Source organism: Arabidopsis thaliana, chromosome 5 (genome assembly GCF_000001735.4).
Source record: "Arabidopsis thaliana chromosome 5, partial sequence".
In the NCBI taxonomy this organism is placed as follows: domain Eukaryota; kingdom Viridiplantae; phylum Streptophyta; class Magnoliopsida; order Brassicales; family Brassicaceae; genus Arabidopsis; species Arabidopsis thaliana.
The window spans coordinates 22,543,540-22,561,114 of NC_003076.8; the positions used below are offsets into that span (position 1 = coordinate 22,543,540).

Sequence of the window (17,575 nt, forward strand, 5' to 3'; positions counted from 1 at the left end):
CAAGACCATGCAGAGAAAGAAGAGAGACACAAGAAAATAATTCATATCGACCTATTCAAACAAAAGAAACCTATTCTACTGAATAAAGCAATGTCTAACCAGCAGGGCAGAACAAGGAAGAATCAACTTGGCCAGTGCTAATGAAGAATAAAGGATCTATGCCATTGATGTGGATGTGTTCATAGCTACAGAAACTTAAAGAAAATCCATGAAAATGAAGAAATGTAACTTCTATTATGTACACACTTGAACAAGGAGCGACCAGATTTCCTTTTCAACAAAAAAAAAAAATGATCTACTACATCACTTTTGGAAATCACAAAAACACAATCCCAAAGGATGCTCATGCTGTTACATTTGTCATGTCTCATGACCTCTGAAGTTCCTAAGGCAGATGAGGAGCTTACAATATGATAGATACATACAATACAGCCCAAATGGCTAAAACTTGGAGAAACAAGATCAGTAACACTGGCCAGGCTAACTATTTGGCTGCAACTAATACAACTACACAACAACAAATTCAGAAACAGTTAAAACAAGAACATCTAAACACAAATGGATGGAAACCCAAAAGGCCAAAACATCACCACAACACACTGGTCTTTAGAAGTTTCACATAAAAAATGGCAAAAGGAAAGGTGTCTAATAACTTAAAGAAGGTAAACGTTTGCCAAGTTTCTTTCCACTTCTAGGTAACTAAGCTGAGTTGAAGAAGAGATTTCACCAGTAAGAGTCTTCAATCTTTGACAAGAGTCTGCCTTTCTATCTTCTTCCTCATCTTGCTCTTCTTCCATAAGGGGGTTTATAGTTTTGCAGTAACTCTCAAAGTCAATCTACCCATAATGTTATGAATTTAAGAAGACAACAGAAACCATAGTCAGTAAAGAAAAGGGCAAAAGTATAAACCACAATGATAACTATCAACTCGAAAAATCATTGAGCTACAAGAGTATACACAAGTTAGACAATATGCCCTTGCAGACGGCTAAATTTTGATCAGAAAAACGAACCAGGCCAGTAACTAGTCAAAGTCTTAAAGCAAAAAAATCAAAAAGAATGGTAGAATTTACAATACATAAGGAACAAAAGTTACCATCAGATTCAACTACTTACTTTTATCTGATACTCATTCAGTAGTAAGCCGCCTTCTTTTCCCATAATCAGTATCCCTTGATTTTGAGCGATGGTTATCCTCGCGAGACAACCGCGATTTGTTGTGTCCTCTGGATGATCGGCCTCTGTTCCATTCCTCATCATGTTCAGGTTCGTCCCTGTGTCTAGTACGATGATCACCACCATATCGTTCTCGTTCTTCTCTATGACGATCCCTCTCCCTTTCCCTTTCTCTGTCACGAACATGTTCTCTGGAGCGTTCACGATCCTTATGATGATGTTCCCTCTCACGCTCACGACCGGTGTCTCTATCATCACGATGCCTTCTCTCTGGCATATCATAACCGTGACCAACATCTTTCTCCCTCGGTATGTCCCTTTCATAACCAGCATCTTTATCCTCACGATTCCTTCTATCAGATGAACCAGACCATTCCCTTTCTGAAGCTCTTTCTTTTTCCTTCACAGGATTTGGACGAGCCCCTCTTTCGTGATTAACCTCTCCATACTGATGATCAGATGCAGCTTCCTCCCCATAACTCGATTCCGCAGCTCTTCCACTACCCAGATCTTCACCAGCACCCCACCCTCCACTGTTAGGATCCCACATTCCCATATTATGCCCTCCATCAACACCAGCATTAGGCATCATTCCCATTCCATTCATCGGCATCCCTCGTCCAAAAAATGCTGGATTCACATGAGGTGCCACTCCAGGTAAACCAACTCCTCCTACAGGAGGGAATGATGACAAAAGCCCAGGAAACTGTGGACCTGGAGCCCCAGGGAATCCTCCATACCCTCCCATTCTCGCCATCGGTCCACCAAAAGCTTGTTCAAACCCTTGCCCCATCATTGGTTGATGCATCATATTCATAGGAGGCCCTGTACCCATTCCTTGACCAAACCCACCATTACCCATCAAACCTCTTCCACCCATCCCATTAGGCCTATTCCTCATTGGACCACCTGGTCCTCTACCACCCATTCCTTGAGCATTGCCTCTACCCCAATTACCTCTACCAAATCCTCTATTTTCCCCACCTTGGAAATTCCCGCCAATGGCGTTGTTGTTGTTGTTATTGTTGTTGTTGGCCACGAGTGGTTTACTTGGAGGATCAGCAGGCCCTCCTCTCTTAGCTTGTGCAATTACAGATTGAGCCTGTTGGGTCCTATTCACCTGTGCCTCTCCCATTCTCTTAACCGAATATGGGGACGCATACTCAACAACACAAGGCCTACCGTTGAATGGATACCCATTCAGCGCATCTTTGCAAGCCGAAGCTGCCACAGGATCATAGAACTCTACTTGACAATACCCTTTCGACTTCCCACTAGCTTTCTCATCAAAGAACTTAACCTCCTTCACTGCACCATACTTGCACAACTCTGCCTCAAGCTCCGCATCAGTTGTCCACCAATGCAGATCCCCTACGAAAAGAAAAGCTCCACCGCCTCCTCCACCACCAGTTCCCCCGCCAACAACACCAGGCATAGCGATATTAGCTCCGTTCCCAACCATGTTACTACCAGGTCCAGGAGGAATCCCGCCATTAACATTACCCATCACAGGTCTCATCAAATTCTCGTTATTCCCCAACACAGGCGGTGGTGGCAAGAGACCCTGCGAAATATTATTCCCTCTAGGTGCCTCGAGATCATTAGCCCGATTAGAAGCTTGCCCTAGCTCAACTCTCAGCCCACCTCCAGTACCAGTACCAATTCCACCAGGAATCTCCTGGCTAACATCGCTTACCTTAACCTCCTGAGCTCCATATCCACTAGAAGCGACCACCACATCAGTACCACTTCCACTTCCTCCTCCTCCTGACTCTGCTTCTGCTTCTTTCTCAACGCTCTCACCAACCAAACCAGGTATCGAAATCGAAACCTCAGCTTCACCTAAAACTGGTTCAACCCTATCTTCCTCCTCCATATTAACCTTCTCCTTTTCCTCGTTTCTAGATCCCGCTTCGTCGTTCTTTTTCATAGACTGAAGAAACCCTTCTCCAACATTAACGTCGTTATAAAGATCCTCATAATCATCATCCTCTTCCTCCGCCATAAACCCGTCGTCAGCAACGGCAGATATCGCCTCGTTTTGATGAAATTGATCCATCTGATCTCTCCCATCTCCCTCATCCATCTTAAAAGACTCTTCCTTGTGATAAAAAAAAAAGCTCCTTTCTCGAATCAGATTTATCACAAGCTTACGTTATCACTCGCTCGAACATGAACAATCTCAATAAAAGAAGAGATTTTGCAGAAATTTTGTCACCGGAGACAGGACCTGTTGCTAGAAACCCTAATCCGGTAGATTTGTGAAATTTCTTGGATTTTCTTTTTTGATTTCTTTACAATTAAAATTATTTTTTTCCTCGATGGAATCCAACTAATTTCACTAACATGCACCGTACACAGTCGCGCATTGTAGAGCCTTTTTCTAGTGTAGAGATGACACGTGTTTTCCGAATTTACGAGAACTAACAACAATCCAATACGCGTGGTTTCATGACCCAGAACAAATGGGCTTGCTTTTAATGGGCTCACTTATGTGAACTACCTGTCGTTCAAACTTTCGAAAACTTATTAAACGACTCGTCGTCTGATCATTTCTGAATAAAACTTCCTGTCGTCTCATAATAACCGGTTTTAGCCGGTTAACGGCTACTTCACTTCCGACAATACAGGCGCCACCAACGGTCATATATCTCTCGATTATCACAATTCACAACGTTTCGTGTTTAAAATAATTCTCTTTCTTATAATAAATCCATTAACCGAAACTTGCAAATACTTATTTTACTAAGAACTGAGAATCAGAACACTTTGGATTTTTGTTATCTTTCCCAGAATCAGACAAAACAAGAAAAACGATGCGTCGGTTTGCTGTAATTTACATTTTTGTCTTCTTAATTTCCATTTCTGGTAATGTAAAAGCGGCCAATGCACCCGCTCAATCGCCGAGACTCGCCGTGAAACATCATCCTCCGGCAAAATCTCATCATCTTGTTATTTCTCCGTTAAAGGCTCCGACAAAGTCTCCTCAAACGCCCACTTTACATCCGCCGGCAAAATCTCATCGTGTTATTTCTCCGTCGAAGTCTCCTTTAACTCCTACTTTACATCCTCCGGTGATCCAAAAATCTCCAGAGGCACCATCTTCGACGAAGCAAACATCGCCTTCAAAGTCTCCGGAGAAATCCTCTGTTTCCTCTCCGGCGGCCTTTGTGACTCCATCGATATCCCCTGTTCTTTCTCCGGCGACTTCCCCATCTTGGACCACTGCATCTCCATCGAAATCACCTGTTTTTACTCCGACGAATTCCCCTGTTTCCTCTCGAACCATTGCTTCTCCATTGAAATCCCCTGTTTCGTCTCCGGCGACTTCCCCTGTTACATCTCGTACCATTGCGTCTCCTCTGAAATCCCCTGTTTCATCTCCGGTGACTTCCCCTGTTTCCTCTCCGACTACATCCACGACTCCTGTCTCTACGCCTGCAACTTCCCCTGTATCCCCTCCCACTACAATTCCAGGGAAGTCTCCAATCTCTGCTCCAATGATAAGTCCCACCACCTCAATAGAATCGCCTGCCACCACCCCATCAAACCAACCACCAGTCTCCGCCGATGCTCCATATATCGCAGCAACATCGCCAGTAACAACCCCTGATATTCCATCAACTCCAGCGAATACGCCGGACATATTTCCTTACGGACGAGGTCCGGTGAGTAGTTCTGCACCAGCGACGGCGAATCTGGCTCCAGAGACTGCTGAGGTTCCCGCCGGAGCCAAGTCGGCTTCTAAATTCGTTCAACATGATCTCCTATGCATATTTTTGATCTTAGTAGCCACTTTGGTTCTTCCAGCTAACTAGCTTTTTGTCAGACTATAAGAAGACTCTTCAGTATATCTTGTAATTCTAATGAACAAGATACTTACTTGTTTTGTATTGATTACTTTATAGTATATTAATGTTGGTAGATTATATTTGTTAGTACAATATGTTTTCGTAAAAACACCATTTTCTTATTCCATGATATAGCTATGAAAAAAATCAACAAACTTAATAGAAACTTGATAAAAAGAAGTTTATAAAGCAACATTCAAACGGAAGAAACAAATGACATTTCTCACATAGAAAGTTTACTTGAATCCTCCAAATCATTAACTTGTGCAAACCTGAAGGGATAATCTTGGAACTGCTTCACATTGTTGAACATACTGTTTCCTAAACCCCAATGTATTGGCTCCATATAAGCTGTCCTCTGTACCATCGGACCATATGGACCATCCGAACAACTCCCGTAAAACAAGCTTTGCCCGTTCGCTATCATCGGCTCTGTCACATTCGAGAAGGAAGACACTTCCGCAGTATTTGAGGTCATCTGGTTATTAAAAGGGAAGAAAGAGAGCCCGTTGTAATCCATAGTAGGCAGAGGAAACAACTGATACTGCTCAAAACATTGCCGATTGTAACCGCATAAACCAAGTTGGTCATTAGACCAACAACTAGTGTCAGGAAATGTCTGATTCCTATTCGTAGCCTCTTGGATCTTGTTTTCTACTGCCATGAAAACCGCATAGAGGTCATTTAAAGAACACTGGTCGAGCTTTTTGTCCCATGTAGGATACTTTGTCGCAATCGTCGGTTTCTCCACCTTAGTGTTGTTTTTCTCCAAGCATTCTTGCACGGTGTATGTCTTGGTGCAGCTGCTTGACGCAGTGTCTCTGTACTTGGTTAAGATTTCACGGACTTTGCTCCCATCCTTTGGCCATAACTCGGGCTCCATGACCATTTCGTCCCCTGCTCTGCTCGGGCCGTACACAATGACACAAGTGTCCACACCGCAGAGTGTTGAGAACTCACTGGCTTTCTTATACAAACATGCTTTCCTCTTCTTGTAAGTCGTTATCCTCGTTTTCTCGTTCGTTATCCTCGTCATCTTTACCATCTTTCGACCCATCCAGATACCTTTGCTTCAATCTAAAAAGCCATAAAAGAGTAAAACACAACAATAGATCATAATCTTGAAAATTGAAATAGTAATATCATCATTTGGATGTAACGATCAGCTACCAAAACATACAGAAACACTACAAATTTACAACCAAAGCACTAATACTAGTAAACATTTTGTTGTCAATAAAAAATTTGTAACTCATATAGCTTTTAGGTTTACATTTTAACATTTCATAGCAATGTAAGCCTTACAAATGTATAGGGAAGAAAGATTCATATTATTTTATTCTCAATTTTTTCACTAATAAGCATAATCCTTATCGTTTTGTCAAGCTTCCTATGCATAATTCCAAATCCATATACGATTAACACGAATAGTAAAACAGATGGGATATTAACATAAAGTAAATGCAGAGTGATTACTAGAAGAAAAAAAGAATGTATATAATACCTTCTTTAAGAGCTCTACTTTCTGAAGTTTCTTGATTTAACAATGGAGTTCCTCTTTCTGTGTTTATATAAGACACACGCAAAAAAAGAATATATGTTTTTTTTTTTTTTTTTTGTCGTAAAGAATATATGGTTTATTCTCGAATATTGTTTCCTCCCCTAAATTACGGTAGCAATGCTGATATTTTATTTCTTTCCATGTTTTCGAGTAGAATTAAAGAGGACGAAGCTATACAAATCTTTAGTTTCTATGTTCACGCACAAGTGATAAGAGTTCAGTTAAAGGAAAACATTGTAATTACAGCATGATCAAGAAAGAAGATTTTGTTTGTGATTTGTGCCAATTAATTTTCTCAAATATTCCTTTTTTGCTTTAATTGAAAACTTTGTTAATATTCTTACGGAAATTTGGCGCCGGAGGTGGCTGAGGTTCCGTTTGCAAGTTGCAACAATGTTCTTATTGGTCTTCATGGCCACTTTGGTAGTTTGGTTGTATAGAAATTAGAAAAAAGATTAAAGTTTGTTGTCGTAAGTTTGTCACACTTCTGTGATGACTATTTGTACTGATACTCGATAGTTCATTTTAATATAATACTAGGAGACATCGACAAATAATAAATTTGTTTCATAAAATTTTAAACTACTAGTAGCTGTTGGTGTTGATCGATTGATCGGTAATTCATAGCCTTTGAAATATACATTTAACAATTTCACCAATCACCATATGCTCATACGCACTGGTATGTAACTAAAAAATGACTAGAACTTGTAAAATGTCCCATGCAATTATTACTTAGTGCGTATTTTGAAATTTTGTTTTTTTATCCTTTATTATCTTTCACATTCGAATAAATATCAGCTATATGTGATAAACAAAGTTTTGCCACTTGATGAGTAGTACTACGAGACTGAAACGTGACATATCGTGGACCCATGATTTAATTTGATCAAACTATATGACAATGAAGACGGAAATAATAGGTTAACTTAAATATGTGAGACATTTTTCGTATACTATTTATATGCCAAATTCACTACTATAATTGGTAATAGGCAGTGTTGATGGTGGCGAGTAGCATGGGATATGTTCTAATGGGATATTTTACATGCTTATCCACTAAGGGACGATATGTTTCCACGTCAGCAAAATGGTTAATTCCATTTTCTTTGTTAAAAAACCTTATTCAATGGATATTTAATATCATATAAAAAAATTACCATCTAAAAGTACAATTAGTTTGACTATATGCTATTCAAGTCCTCATAGTTTTATTATTCAATTATAAGTCAGTCATAATAGAAATTTAAACTTGTTTCCATGTTACACATTAAACACCAGTTTGAAAAAATCAACTCTGATTTTTATAATAAAATAAATGTAATCTCAATCATCTCCTGAACTTCAACAAGTAAAACGTTAATTAGTTTTGATAATTTCACTGATTTGTTTCATAAAAACACCTATACTCCTATAAATAATTAAATATTGTAGGCACGAGGTATATAGTAGAGAACGAAAGTTGGGGTCAATTATAGAAATATTTAAAACATACGGGCAAAAAATAGAAAATAAAGGCAATAAAGGAAAAAGTATAGGGTCAAGAAGGAATTATAAAGTTGATAATTTTCTTGATTTAAAAATTCAGTATATATATCAGAAAAGCCCCAAATAAATTTTGGGTCGTTAAAAAGAAAAGAAAAAGAGAAATAGAATTTTGCGTTTCAAGTACTCCATCTCCGTCTCTTTTCCTCCGCATCTAAAACCATCTGAGAAATATCTCCGACGAAGGAGAAGAAACGAAAATGACGGAGACTGGAGTAATCGGATGTGGCTGTCGCGGAGTCACCGGCGGCAATTTCTTCCATCCCGGAGGATTTTCTTTGAAATCTTGTTTCCTCGAGCAGAGTACAAAGCGTAATCGTAACTTTTTCCGAAGCGTTTCTATGATTCCTCCTTTCAAACGCGGTCGTTTCATCACTAAGTTGCGTTCCGTCGCCGGGAACAGCCGAATCTTTAGGTAATTAGTTTCGCTCTCGCTGTTAAATTCATGAAAAATGGAAATCGATTACATCATTTTCGTTAGTGGAATCAATTTGGGGAAGAAATTAGTTGTCTGCGAGTGAAATTGGATTGGAATTAAGTGATTTTTTAATCGAATTGTTGTTGTTGTTGATGAACATGATTAATAGCATGGATGCTCGAGAGAAATCACGATCGTTTGTGTTGGTATCATCAAGGCACAAGAGAGTTCCAGTTTTTGTGATGATGCCGATTGATACATTTGGAATTGATGCTTCTGGGTGTCCAAAGATTAAAAGGTTAAGTTTCTTGAAATGTTTCAATGTACCCGATTTATATAACCTTACATGGTATGAAATATAGTATAATTCCTTTTTCAGAACAAGACAAGTCTAGTTTCTTCTTTTAGTAAATGATATATCTATCTTTATTGTTTCAGGCTCAAGGCTTTAACTGTATCTCTTAAGGCACTCAAGTTAGCTGGTGTTCATGGAATCGCAGTTGAGGTTTGGTGGGGGATTGTAGAGCGTTTCTCTCCTCTTGAGTTTAAATGGTCACTGTATGAAGAGCTTTTTAGACTGATTTCTGAGGCAGGGTTGAAGTTACATGTTGCTCTTTGCTTTCATTCAAATATGCATTTGTTTGGTGGGAAAGGAGGCATCAGTCTTCCACTCTGGATCCGAGAGGTTGGTATTGTTAGAATTACAGGTATTTAGTTATTTGTTTGCGGTAGAGATAGAAGGTTGCCTGATGCGGATTTTTCTTCTTCCTTTGAATATTTTTAAGGTTGAGAACTTTTTCTGATGAAACCTTGGAGACTATAGATTTCTGTTACACAATCATAGATGCTAACTTGATTATGTTGTCGTTGGGAATGCTTTCCTTTGTTACGAAGTTTAGCTCAACTGCTTTTCACCTTATAATTTCCAGATTGGAGACGTCAATAAGGACATATACTATAGAGATAAAAGCGGATTTTCCAACAATGACTATCTCACACTTGGAGTCGATCAACTTCCTTTGTTCGGTGGCCGTACTGCTGTTCAATGCTATGAAGATTTTATGCTCAGTTTTTCAACAAAATTTGAGCCATATCTTGGGAATGTGATTGAAGAAATAAGTATAGGTCTTGGTCCTTCGGGGGAGCTTAGGTACTTCTGATCTTCTGTGGACTACCACCGGTAAAGCCACAATAGCTACAATAGGAGTTTCTTACACAGTTATCTCTTGCAGATATCCTGCACATCCTTCTGGAGATGGGAGGTGGAAATTTCCTGGAATTGGTGAATTCCAATGCCATGACAAGTACATGTGAGTGCTTATTTATTGAAAATTTGTATTTGCCTGTACTAATCACACTTACAGATTTATACTACTTGGTTTAGGATGGAAGACTTGATGGCAGTGGCATCCCAAGAAGGCAAACCTCAATGGGGAAGCAGAGATCCTCCGAATACCGGCTGCTATAATAGCTTTCCATCTGGAGTTCCGTTCTTTGAGGAGGGCAATGATAGCTTTCTCTCTGACTATGGTCGTTTCTTTCTAGTATGTTCTATATCATAGCCTCTTTGGTGATTCTGATATAATATATTGTTATGATATAAAAGTGGCTAGTAGGCTGGATTATAGATAACAACGTGAACTGCTTTTCATTGTAGGAATGGTACAGTGGGAAGTTGATTTGTCATGCTGATGCTATTCTTGCAAAGGCAGCCGATGTCTTGCGGAGACGTCAGGAAGAAGAGAAAAGCTCTGTAATGCTGGTTGCAAAAATTGGTGGAATCTATTGGTGGTATAAGACATCTTCACACCCCGCTGAACTAACTGCAGGTTATTACAACACCTCCCTCAGGGATGGTTATGATCCTGTAGCTTCCGTCTTGTCTCGTCATGGTGCTGCTCTCAACATCCCGTGAGAGCCTTTTTCTGAAGTTTTCTTTTACTATGTACATAATTCTCAGAAGCTGCATGGTCCAGTTTCACTAACGAGAGAATCTATCATATCTTTTCAGCTGCTTGGATATGGCAGATAGTGAAATACCTGAGAAATATCTTTGCAGCCCTGAAGGATTACGTAGACAGGTACTTTCTTTCGTAAACCCTTGATCCAGAATTCAATTATGTTCATATGAAGTATGTATGTTACTTGTATTTAGACCGGTCACTGTTGAAGCACTATTTACTTCCGTAGAGACACTTCAAACTAGTCTAGTCTCTGTGTTCTTACTGCGCTGCTACATTAGACAATTAAGCATGCCTTATAAGAACATGAACAAATCAGCATTATCACATTTTCTTTTGCTAGATACATGATGTTTCGAAGAAGTGGACAATACATGTGACTGGTAGAAACACAAGCGAAAGATTTGATGAGGTGAGTTATTTGCACATGCTTTAGTCTTATACGTCTGAGGTCAAAGTGGTGGTTATTAACCATTTTCTATATGAATTCTGCAACAGATGGGACTAAGGCAAATACGAGAGAACTGTGTGCAACCGAATGGCGACACTCTAAGATCATTTACGTTTTGCAGAATGAATGAGAAGATCTTTAGGGTCGAGAACTGGAACAACTTTGTCCCTTTCATTAGACAGATGAGTGCAGATATGTAAACACACTCACCACCCATTGGTGTGTTTGTCTTTTGTTACAGAATCGATCTTTCCTCACCATATTGCTTTTTCAGATATGTGATGAGGAGAACTAATCAAATCAAAAATTGTTATATGATAAAATCTCTCTCTGTTTCTATTCTTCATTTTGTTCTATCTCTATTGCAAAAGTCTTGCAGAAACCTTTTTCATTGGATCAAAAAGTTACATTGTATGTTTTGATTATCAGAAAGCGATCCAATACAGAAGGTTTAATCACAGCAAATGTGTTACATACAAAGATATTATTGAATCAAAGGACTTGCCTATCAGCAGCCTCGGCAACAAGAGGCAACCTCGGGGTCAGACCAAACAAGCAAGCAGAGAATCCATAGATCAAAGAGACAAGCAAGAAGAGGAACACTGTGCTGTCCAAACTCATCACCACATCTAAACCAAACCCATCTCTAGGATTAAAGCTCCTCTCAAGCAAATCCGGGAAAATCAACAACACATCAAGCACAATCGCCTGCATCGTGTTGAACCTGACGTACCTGCTGAAATTAGGGTTCCTCACAACGACGAAGTAGAGAGTGATGAAGATAAGAAACCCATTGAAAGGGAAGCTCTTGAAAGCTCTGATGGCGGGAAACAAAGGTTGGATGAGAATCTGAAAAGGTTGGTACTGTGTGATGATGAATTTGCCGTATTGAATCCCATCGAAGAATGGGTAGAAGTAACAGACGGCTGAGATTATCCGATCCGATGCATCGACGGAATCATCACCCTTGGATTGGAGTACGAGTGTGGCGGCTCTGTCCCTGGAAAGTCTAGGTTTTGGGAATTGGGTATCAAGGTTTAGAGGGAGAAAAGAACGACCGGTTAGGGTTAGGGTTCCGGTGAGAGATGGTAATGGAGCAAAAAACTGAGATATTATTGCCATTTTGCTCTGTTTTTGTTTCACTTCACACAAAACTGAAAGACTGCTTAACACATGATGAGAGGATAATAAACTAAACTCCACTCTGTTTTAAAAGTTTAGCTTAAAACATTGTGTCGTCTTCTTATCTTTCTAATATGATAAAACGGTACGTAGTTATTTGAAGTAAGGTAACAATTAAATAGCCTCTGTTATTGTCTTTGTTTTTTGTGTATATTTAAATATCAAAATCCACCGGTATAAAACGGCGTAATGCCTTTGTATTGGACCCAATTCTTTCAATTTTCACCTAATTTAATTACCTCCGTATTTATTTTTTAGTGCACTTCAATGTCTCTTGCATATATATATTGGAGCAAATTATAAACATAATGTTCATAGTGAAATTGTTAGTTGGTTTTAATCTCTTTTTAAGACAACATATAATGTCAATTGTATGTACGTTTTTCTTGTTTCTCTTAAACACTTCTTTTGCGTTTGCATTTGCGATTCCTAAACCGCCAATAGTAAGGAGACTATCAACGACAGTGACATCAAATTCAACAGCGTCTTCTTGCTCAGCCAATGGAAATCCAATCGATGAGTGTTGGAGATGCGACGAAAACTGGAAGGACAACCGCAAAAACCTCGCGGATTGCGCGGTTGGATTCGGACGCGACTCAATTGGCGGTAGAGCCGGGGAGTTCTACACGGTGACTGATTCAGGAGACGACAATCCTCTAAATCCAACTCCAGGTACATTACGGTACGCTGCGACACAAGATCAACCTCTATGGATCATTTTTGATCGAGACATGGTAATACAACTAAAACAAGATCTTCAAGTAGCTTCATACAAAACCATTGATGGTAGAGGAAATAACGTACAAATAGCTTATGGACCGTGTTTAACTTTATATAAAGTTAGTAACATTATTATAAACAATCTTTATATTCACGATTGTGTTCCCGTGAAACGGAATGCTTTATCGTCGTTGGGAGGATACTCGGATGGAGATGGAATATCGATATTCGAGTCTCGAGATATTTGGATTGATCATTGTACGTTAGAGAAATGTTACGATGGGCTTATTGATGCGGTGAATGGATCCACGGATATAACGATTTCGAATAGTTACATGTTGAATCATAATGAAGTCATGCTTTTGGGCCATAGTGATGAGTATTCCGGTGATCGGGATATGCGAGTTACGATCGCGTTTAACTATTTTGGTGAAGGACTTGTCCAAAGAATGCCAAGGTTAGTACAATCTTATATTTCTTTTTCTTCTTTTTTTAATGTCAAATTTATAAGCTAACCAAAATATTCGTGCTTAAAATACCAATGTGTAGGTGTAGGCATGGATATTTTCACATAGTGAATAACATTTATAGAGACTGGAAGATGTATGCTATTGGTGGAAGTGCTAATCCAACGATCTTTAGCCAAGGAAATGTTTTCATAGCTTCCAATAATCAGTTCACCAAGGAGGTACGTTCGTGACATGTGCTCCACAAAACTAAGAGCGTTTTAACCTCACAATTAGTACAATCTAATTCATAGTCGACTAATCATTTAGAAATTTGATTTTCATGTGTCTTACTATATGGATTAGATTCTAGACGGAAATGTTTGCTCCATACTTCTAAACTCACATGCCCTATACGCAGGTTACAAAGCGAGAGAGTGCAGATGGAGACGAAGAATGGAAGGAATGGAACTGGAAATCAGAAGGAGACGAAATGGTTAACGGAGCTTTCTTTACACCGTCAGGGAAAGAGGATTCTCCGAGCTACGCGAAATTTTCGAGTATGGTAGCTCGACCAGCTTCACTTCTCAAGACCACACATCCATCAGTAGGTGTTCTTAGTTGCGAAATTGACCAAGCTTGTTAAAAACACAAACATAAGCTTGTGACCAAATCTAGTGTTTGTCCTTCTTTTTCTTTTTTGCTCTTCTACTTGTTGTGGTTATTGTTATCGTAAATAGGATTTGTACTGAATGTGATGATGATCATAGACCCAAACAACAATTGTTCATTGTCAATTTCTTTACCAAAAAATTTCTTTTACGAGTCACAAAGTTTCGTCAGTTTTTTTATTTATAAATACATTAAAATTACTTAACAACCTTTTTCCATCGGATAAAACTAAGATTGACACTCATCATTAATAATTTTATATATACTCCCATTTTTTTTAGTGAGTGTTAACATAAGATTAGGAATTATTCGTATATTGTTAGTTTCTTTTATTCTAACTTTCCCAATCATATTGGGATTGAGCTCATCCCAATATGTATAAATAGCGTACTCAAGAGACCAATCATCAAGTGGCTAGTAATGTGGCTCAAGACCTAATTTCGTAGCTAGCTACTTTTTTATTTGTATTTTGTATATAACACATTAAAGGCTTTTTTTTCCTTTGATTCAATGTAAATTTCGTTACCTTTCAAATTTCTGATTTGTGATGATCTGAATTAGTTTTTGGACTCATTATGTGAAAATCAGTTAGACAAATACAAAAACAAGAAAAATATGACAAGATCACCAAAATCAGGACTTGTTTACATCATCAACTAAACAAACACGTGAAACAAGAACACACAAATATATAAACTACCGACTATTTAATTCGACAACCAACTTTTAAATAAATAAAAAAAACTCAACAATAGAGGGAAATAAATAATCCTCATTTACTTTCCCCCAAAAACCATAAATAAAAGATTCACAAAAAAAAAAACATGGAAGAATAGAAGAAACGAAGTGAAACTATAGAAGCCAAGAAGAAGCAAACAAGCAGAGCAAGCTCACCACCAAACCAGCCTTAGCTCCTCCGATGATCCTAACCGCACCAGCATCATCTGCCGTCGCATCATCGGCCTCTCCGTCAGGCCCTTCGGCAGGCGAATCCGAGTCACCAAAAGGATCATTATCTGGCGACGGTGCAGCCTTCTTCTTCTTTCCTTTCGCTTTCCCTTTAGCCGCTTTTGGAGAATCCGCAACATCACCATCCTCTGGTGCCGGAGCAGGAGCCGGAGCTTCAACAGCCGAAGCCTTAAACAACTCTTTAGGCAACAAAACCTTATCAGTCGCATATATAGCTAAAGGCTGCTCATCAATAAGAGTATCAACGATCTTGACAGTGTTGATCCTTGTCTTGAGGGTAACCTTCTCTCCATCGTTCTGTACAGTAAGCTCAAACTTGTTAGCTCCATCTGTCGCAAGTGTGTTCATCGGACCATTGTTGGATTTGAGCATCGCCATTGAGTAATATGTCGGGACAGCGAGGAAATCGAGAAATGCTTCTTTCTTTGGAGCTGTCAAGTTCTTGTATTTGGGCAAGAAACCTTTCATTGCATCATCTCCTGGACAGAACACTGTCATGCCTCCTTCTAAACTCTCCTGTTACAACATAAACACAATCCAAAACCCGGTTTTAATCTCTCAAGATCAATTTGGTCTATCTTGAAGTTGACTTGATTAAGATAGTGAAGTTGAAACTTTTGTAGCTACTCAATTATAATGGCTAGTGTGAGTTAGTGGAGACAAATTATTGTTACTTTTCATATTTGAAAAAGATGAACCATTTTTAAAAATTTAGTTAATAGAATTTGGTTTCATAAATTTGAATTGGAAAACTAACTAATTATGTTCCGATAATTGAGGTAATTAAGTCTATATGTTTGACTATATTTGCTAATTGCTTACGAAACAGTCAACACCTTTTGACCTTTTTCTTTTTGTTTCAAAACCAATGTGGCAATAGCTATTGGCTACAATACAACAGTACAATCACATGCATCTTTTCTGAATAAGTAACTTCTCATTTAACAACGGAAATTAAAAGGATAATCATTTTAGATAGAGCTACTAATCAGTGTTAATTATGTAAGTAGTAAATATCTGATTTCTTTTTTTAATAATTTCTAAATTTATACAGACACATGCATCTACTTATTGATTATTTATGTTATAAATGGAAAACAGAAAACTAATACTTTTACTAAAATCAGGGTTAGTAGTGATAAGTGTACCAATTACATTTATTAATTAGTACACAGCCACATGCATATAATTATTGATTAATTAAACAGAAGATTACTAATTATCGTAATTAATTACTAATCAGGGGTTTAGTATAGTACCTGATAGGTTTTTGAAGCTCCAGGGTTAGTGAGAAGAGTCTCAGCAAACACTTTGCATCCATGAGCCGACATTATTCCGGTAAGATTCATCTCCGCCGGAGCAGGAGTCGGAGCCGCCGCAGTCTCCGACGGTAAAACTCTACTGATCTGAATAATGGAGATGTTATACGGAACTTCTTCAATAGATTTAACAAAGAAAGAAGACAGATCTCCACCGTCAGGACCAAACCCAACTTTACCACCTCTCAGATCCGTTATGTTAACGAATCCTGAGGTTCCAGGAGCAGCTCCGGTGGCTTGAAACAGAGTAGCGGCGAGAGCAGAGCCGTCACGGATCTGGTGGAGTTTTTTGGTTCCGAAGTAATCTAAAAGGACGTGGAGGGAGAGAATGTTTTTGAGAGTTGAGAGTGTATAGCCTTTAGAGGTTAATGCTGACATGGCGGCGTTATCTACTGCGCAAACGGTTATGGTTCTTCTCCGGTTGATTTCGTCGGCGAGGTGTGTTTGTGTTAGGAAATGGCTGAAGGAAGAGAATGATGGGTGGTTTGCTAGGAGGCGCGTGACGTTGTGCGCGTGGGTTTGAGTTGTGAGGAGAAGGAGAATGTTGAAGATGATGATGAGAGAACTCATCTTCTTGGCCATTGTTGGAGAGAGTGAAGAGTTTGGTTTGGTGATTTTTGAGAGAGTGTGAGTGAAGAAGAGCTTAAAGTGAGGGGATGAAGAAGAAGGTGGTGTTTAGTTTTTAATGGACGTGGTTTTTGGTTGTAATTACGATTGTGCCATTGTATTTATTTATTGTGATGACATTATTTATTGTATTTATTGCGAATTTAAGCTTATGGGCTTTTGCAAGTTTTGTGACCATGTCAAATGCTCTTCTTTCCAGCCTTCCACGGGTTCCACCTAGCTACTATTTTAGAAATTATTAAACGATTGTTGAACTTTCTAGAAAAATGGAAGTTTTTATGAACTAGGTATCTATATATGTAGACGAAATTAAATATAGGATGAAACAAGTGAGACATGCTAATCTTTCTAAAGAGAAAAAGTTTATGATTCAGAAATTGATATATTTGTGCCCATATTTGTATTATTGTGGTCTAGTTTCGACATTAAGCATCAAGAGGAAACCATTATTTGACCACATCGCCGCTACAAATGTTTGATTGCCTTTACTAGACATTATTGCTTCGGATTTTACCCTATAATATTGATACTTTGGTAGACTAAGTGTAGGTAAAAAATTGTAAGTTTATAGAAAAGTATGAGGGAAATTAAAAACAATAGGAATTGCGACAACGCATTTTAGCCTAAAGCAGATTACAACAGCCTTACGAAATTCATTTGTAATTGTAGCACATGTC

At 38.7% G+C, this 17,575-nt stretch overlaps 7 protein-coding genes across 11 annotated transcripts; 2 read left to right on the forward strand and 5 right to left on the reverse strand.

Annotated features, from left to right (window-relative positions):
* Nucleotides 1-188: 188 nt before the first annotated feature.
* On the reverse strand, nt 189-3,523 carry AT5G55670 (RNA-binding (RRM/RBD/RNP motifs) family protein; the record flags this gene model as incomplete). 2 transcript variants are annotated; one of them, NM_001203619.1, is made up of 3 exons in its annotated part: nt 401-836; nt 1,117-1,668; nt 2,044-3,262. In NM_001203619.1, 2 exons carry the CDS (start codon nt 3,260-3,262, stop codon nt 1,130-1,132), a joined length of 1,758 nt encoding a protein of 585 aa, NP_001190548.1. In that variant the 3' UTR covers nt 401-836; nt 1,117-1,129. The 2 variants fall into 2 exon arrangements, with proteins under 2 accessions (NP_200378.1, NP_001190548.1); NM_124949.3 differs by having other exon boundaries at nt 189-836; nt 1,117-3,523.
* Nucleotides 3,524-3,905: 382 nt separating this feature from the next.
* On the reverse strand, nt 3,906-5,140 carry AT5G55680 (glycine-rich protein). The gene has a single exon (NM_124950.2). It carries the CDS (start codon nt 4,820-4,822, stop codon nt 4,196-4,198), a length of 627 nt encoding a protein of 208 aa, NP_200379.1. The 5' UTR covers nt 4,823-5,140; the 3' UTR covers nt 3,906-4,195.
* Nucleotides 5,141-5,167: 27 nt separating this feature from the next.
* AT5G55690 (MADS-box transcription factor family protein) lies at nt 5,168-6,555 on the reverse strand (the record flags this gene model as incomplete). 2 transcript variants are annotated; one of them, NM_001345147.1, is made up of 2 exons in its annotated part: nt 6,532-6,555; nt 5,168-6,104 (listed from the first exon to the last, which is right to left on the reverse strand). In NM_001345147.1, exon 2 carries the CDS (start codon nt 6,082-6,084, stop codon nt 5,251-5,253), a length of 834 nt encoding a protein of 277 aa, NP_001318803.1. In that variant the 5' UTR covers nt 6,085-6,104; nt 6,532-6,555. The 2 variants fall into 2 exon arrangements, with proteins under 2 accessions (NP_001318803.1, NP_200380.1); NM_124951.2 differs by lacking the exon at nt 6,532-6,555 and having other exon boundaries at nt 5,251-6,106.
* A 1,639-nt stretch (nt 6,556-8,194) lies between these two features.
* On the forward strand, nt 8,195-11,425 carry BAM4 (beta-amylase 4; the record flags this gene model as incomplete). 2 transcript variants are annotated; one of them, NM_124952.5, is made up of 10 exons in its annotated part: nt 8,195-8,548; nt 8,721-8,849; nt 8,990-9,236; nt 9,481-9,701; nt 9,784-9,861; nt 9,936-10,095; nt 10,209-10,462; nt 10,563-10,632; nt 10,856-10,924; nt 11,011-11,425. In NM_124952.5, exons 1-10 carry the CDS (start codon nt 8,334-8,336, stop codon nt 11,161-11,163), a joined length of 1,596 nt encoding a protein of 531 aa, NP_568829.2. In that variant the 5' UTR covers nt 8,195-8,333. The 2 variants fall into 2 exon arrangements, with proteins under 2 accessions (NP_568829.2, NP_001318804.1); NM_001345148.1 differs by having other exon boundaries at nt 8,200-8,548; nt 8,990-9,258; nt 11,011-11,163.
* On the reverse strand, nt 11,339-12,351 carry Tic20-V (TIC 20-v-like protein). The gene has a single exon (NM_124953.1): nt 11,339-12,111. It carries the CDS (start codon nt 12,083-12,085, stop codon nt 11,456-11,458), a length of 630 nt encoding a protein of 209 aa, NP_200382.1. The 5' UTR covers nt 12,086-12,111; the 3' UTR covers nt 11,339-11,455.
* A 104-nt stretch (nt 12,352-12,455) lies between these two features.
* On the forward strand, nt 12,456-14,186 carry AT5G55720 (Pectin lyase-like superfamily protein). Its single transcript, NM_124954.3, has 3 exons — nt 12,456-13,322; nt 13,415-13,553; nt 13,733-14,186. The coding sequence occupies exons 1-3, from the start codon at nt 12,508-12,510 to the stop codon at nt 13,955-13,957; spliced, it is 1,179 nt and encodes a 392-aa protein (NP_200383.1). The 5' UTR covers nt 12,456-12,507; the 3' UTR covers nt 13,958-14,186.
* Nucleotides 14,187-14,504: 318 nt separating this feature from the next.
* On the reverse strand, nt 14,505-17,002 carry FLA1 (FASCICLIN-like arabinogalactan 1). Of its 2 annotated transcripts, NM_001203621.1 has the most exons (3): nt 16,212-16,922; nt 14,778-15,468; nt 14,609-14,727 (listed from the first exon to the last, which is right to left on the reverse strand). In NM_001203621.1, exons 1-2 carry the CDS (start codon nt 16,851-16,853, stop codon nt 14,836-14,838), a joined length of 1,275 nt encoding a protein of 424 aa, NP_001190550.1. In that variant the 5' UTR covers nt 16,854-16,922; the 3' UTR covers nt 14,609-14,727; nt 14,778-14,835. The 2 variants fall into 2 exon arrangements, with proteins under 2 accessions (NP_200384.1, NP_001190550.1); NM_124955.4 differs by having other exon boundaries at nt 14,505-15,468; nt 16,212-17,002.
* Nucleotides 17,003-17,575: the final 573 nt, after the last annotated feature.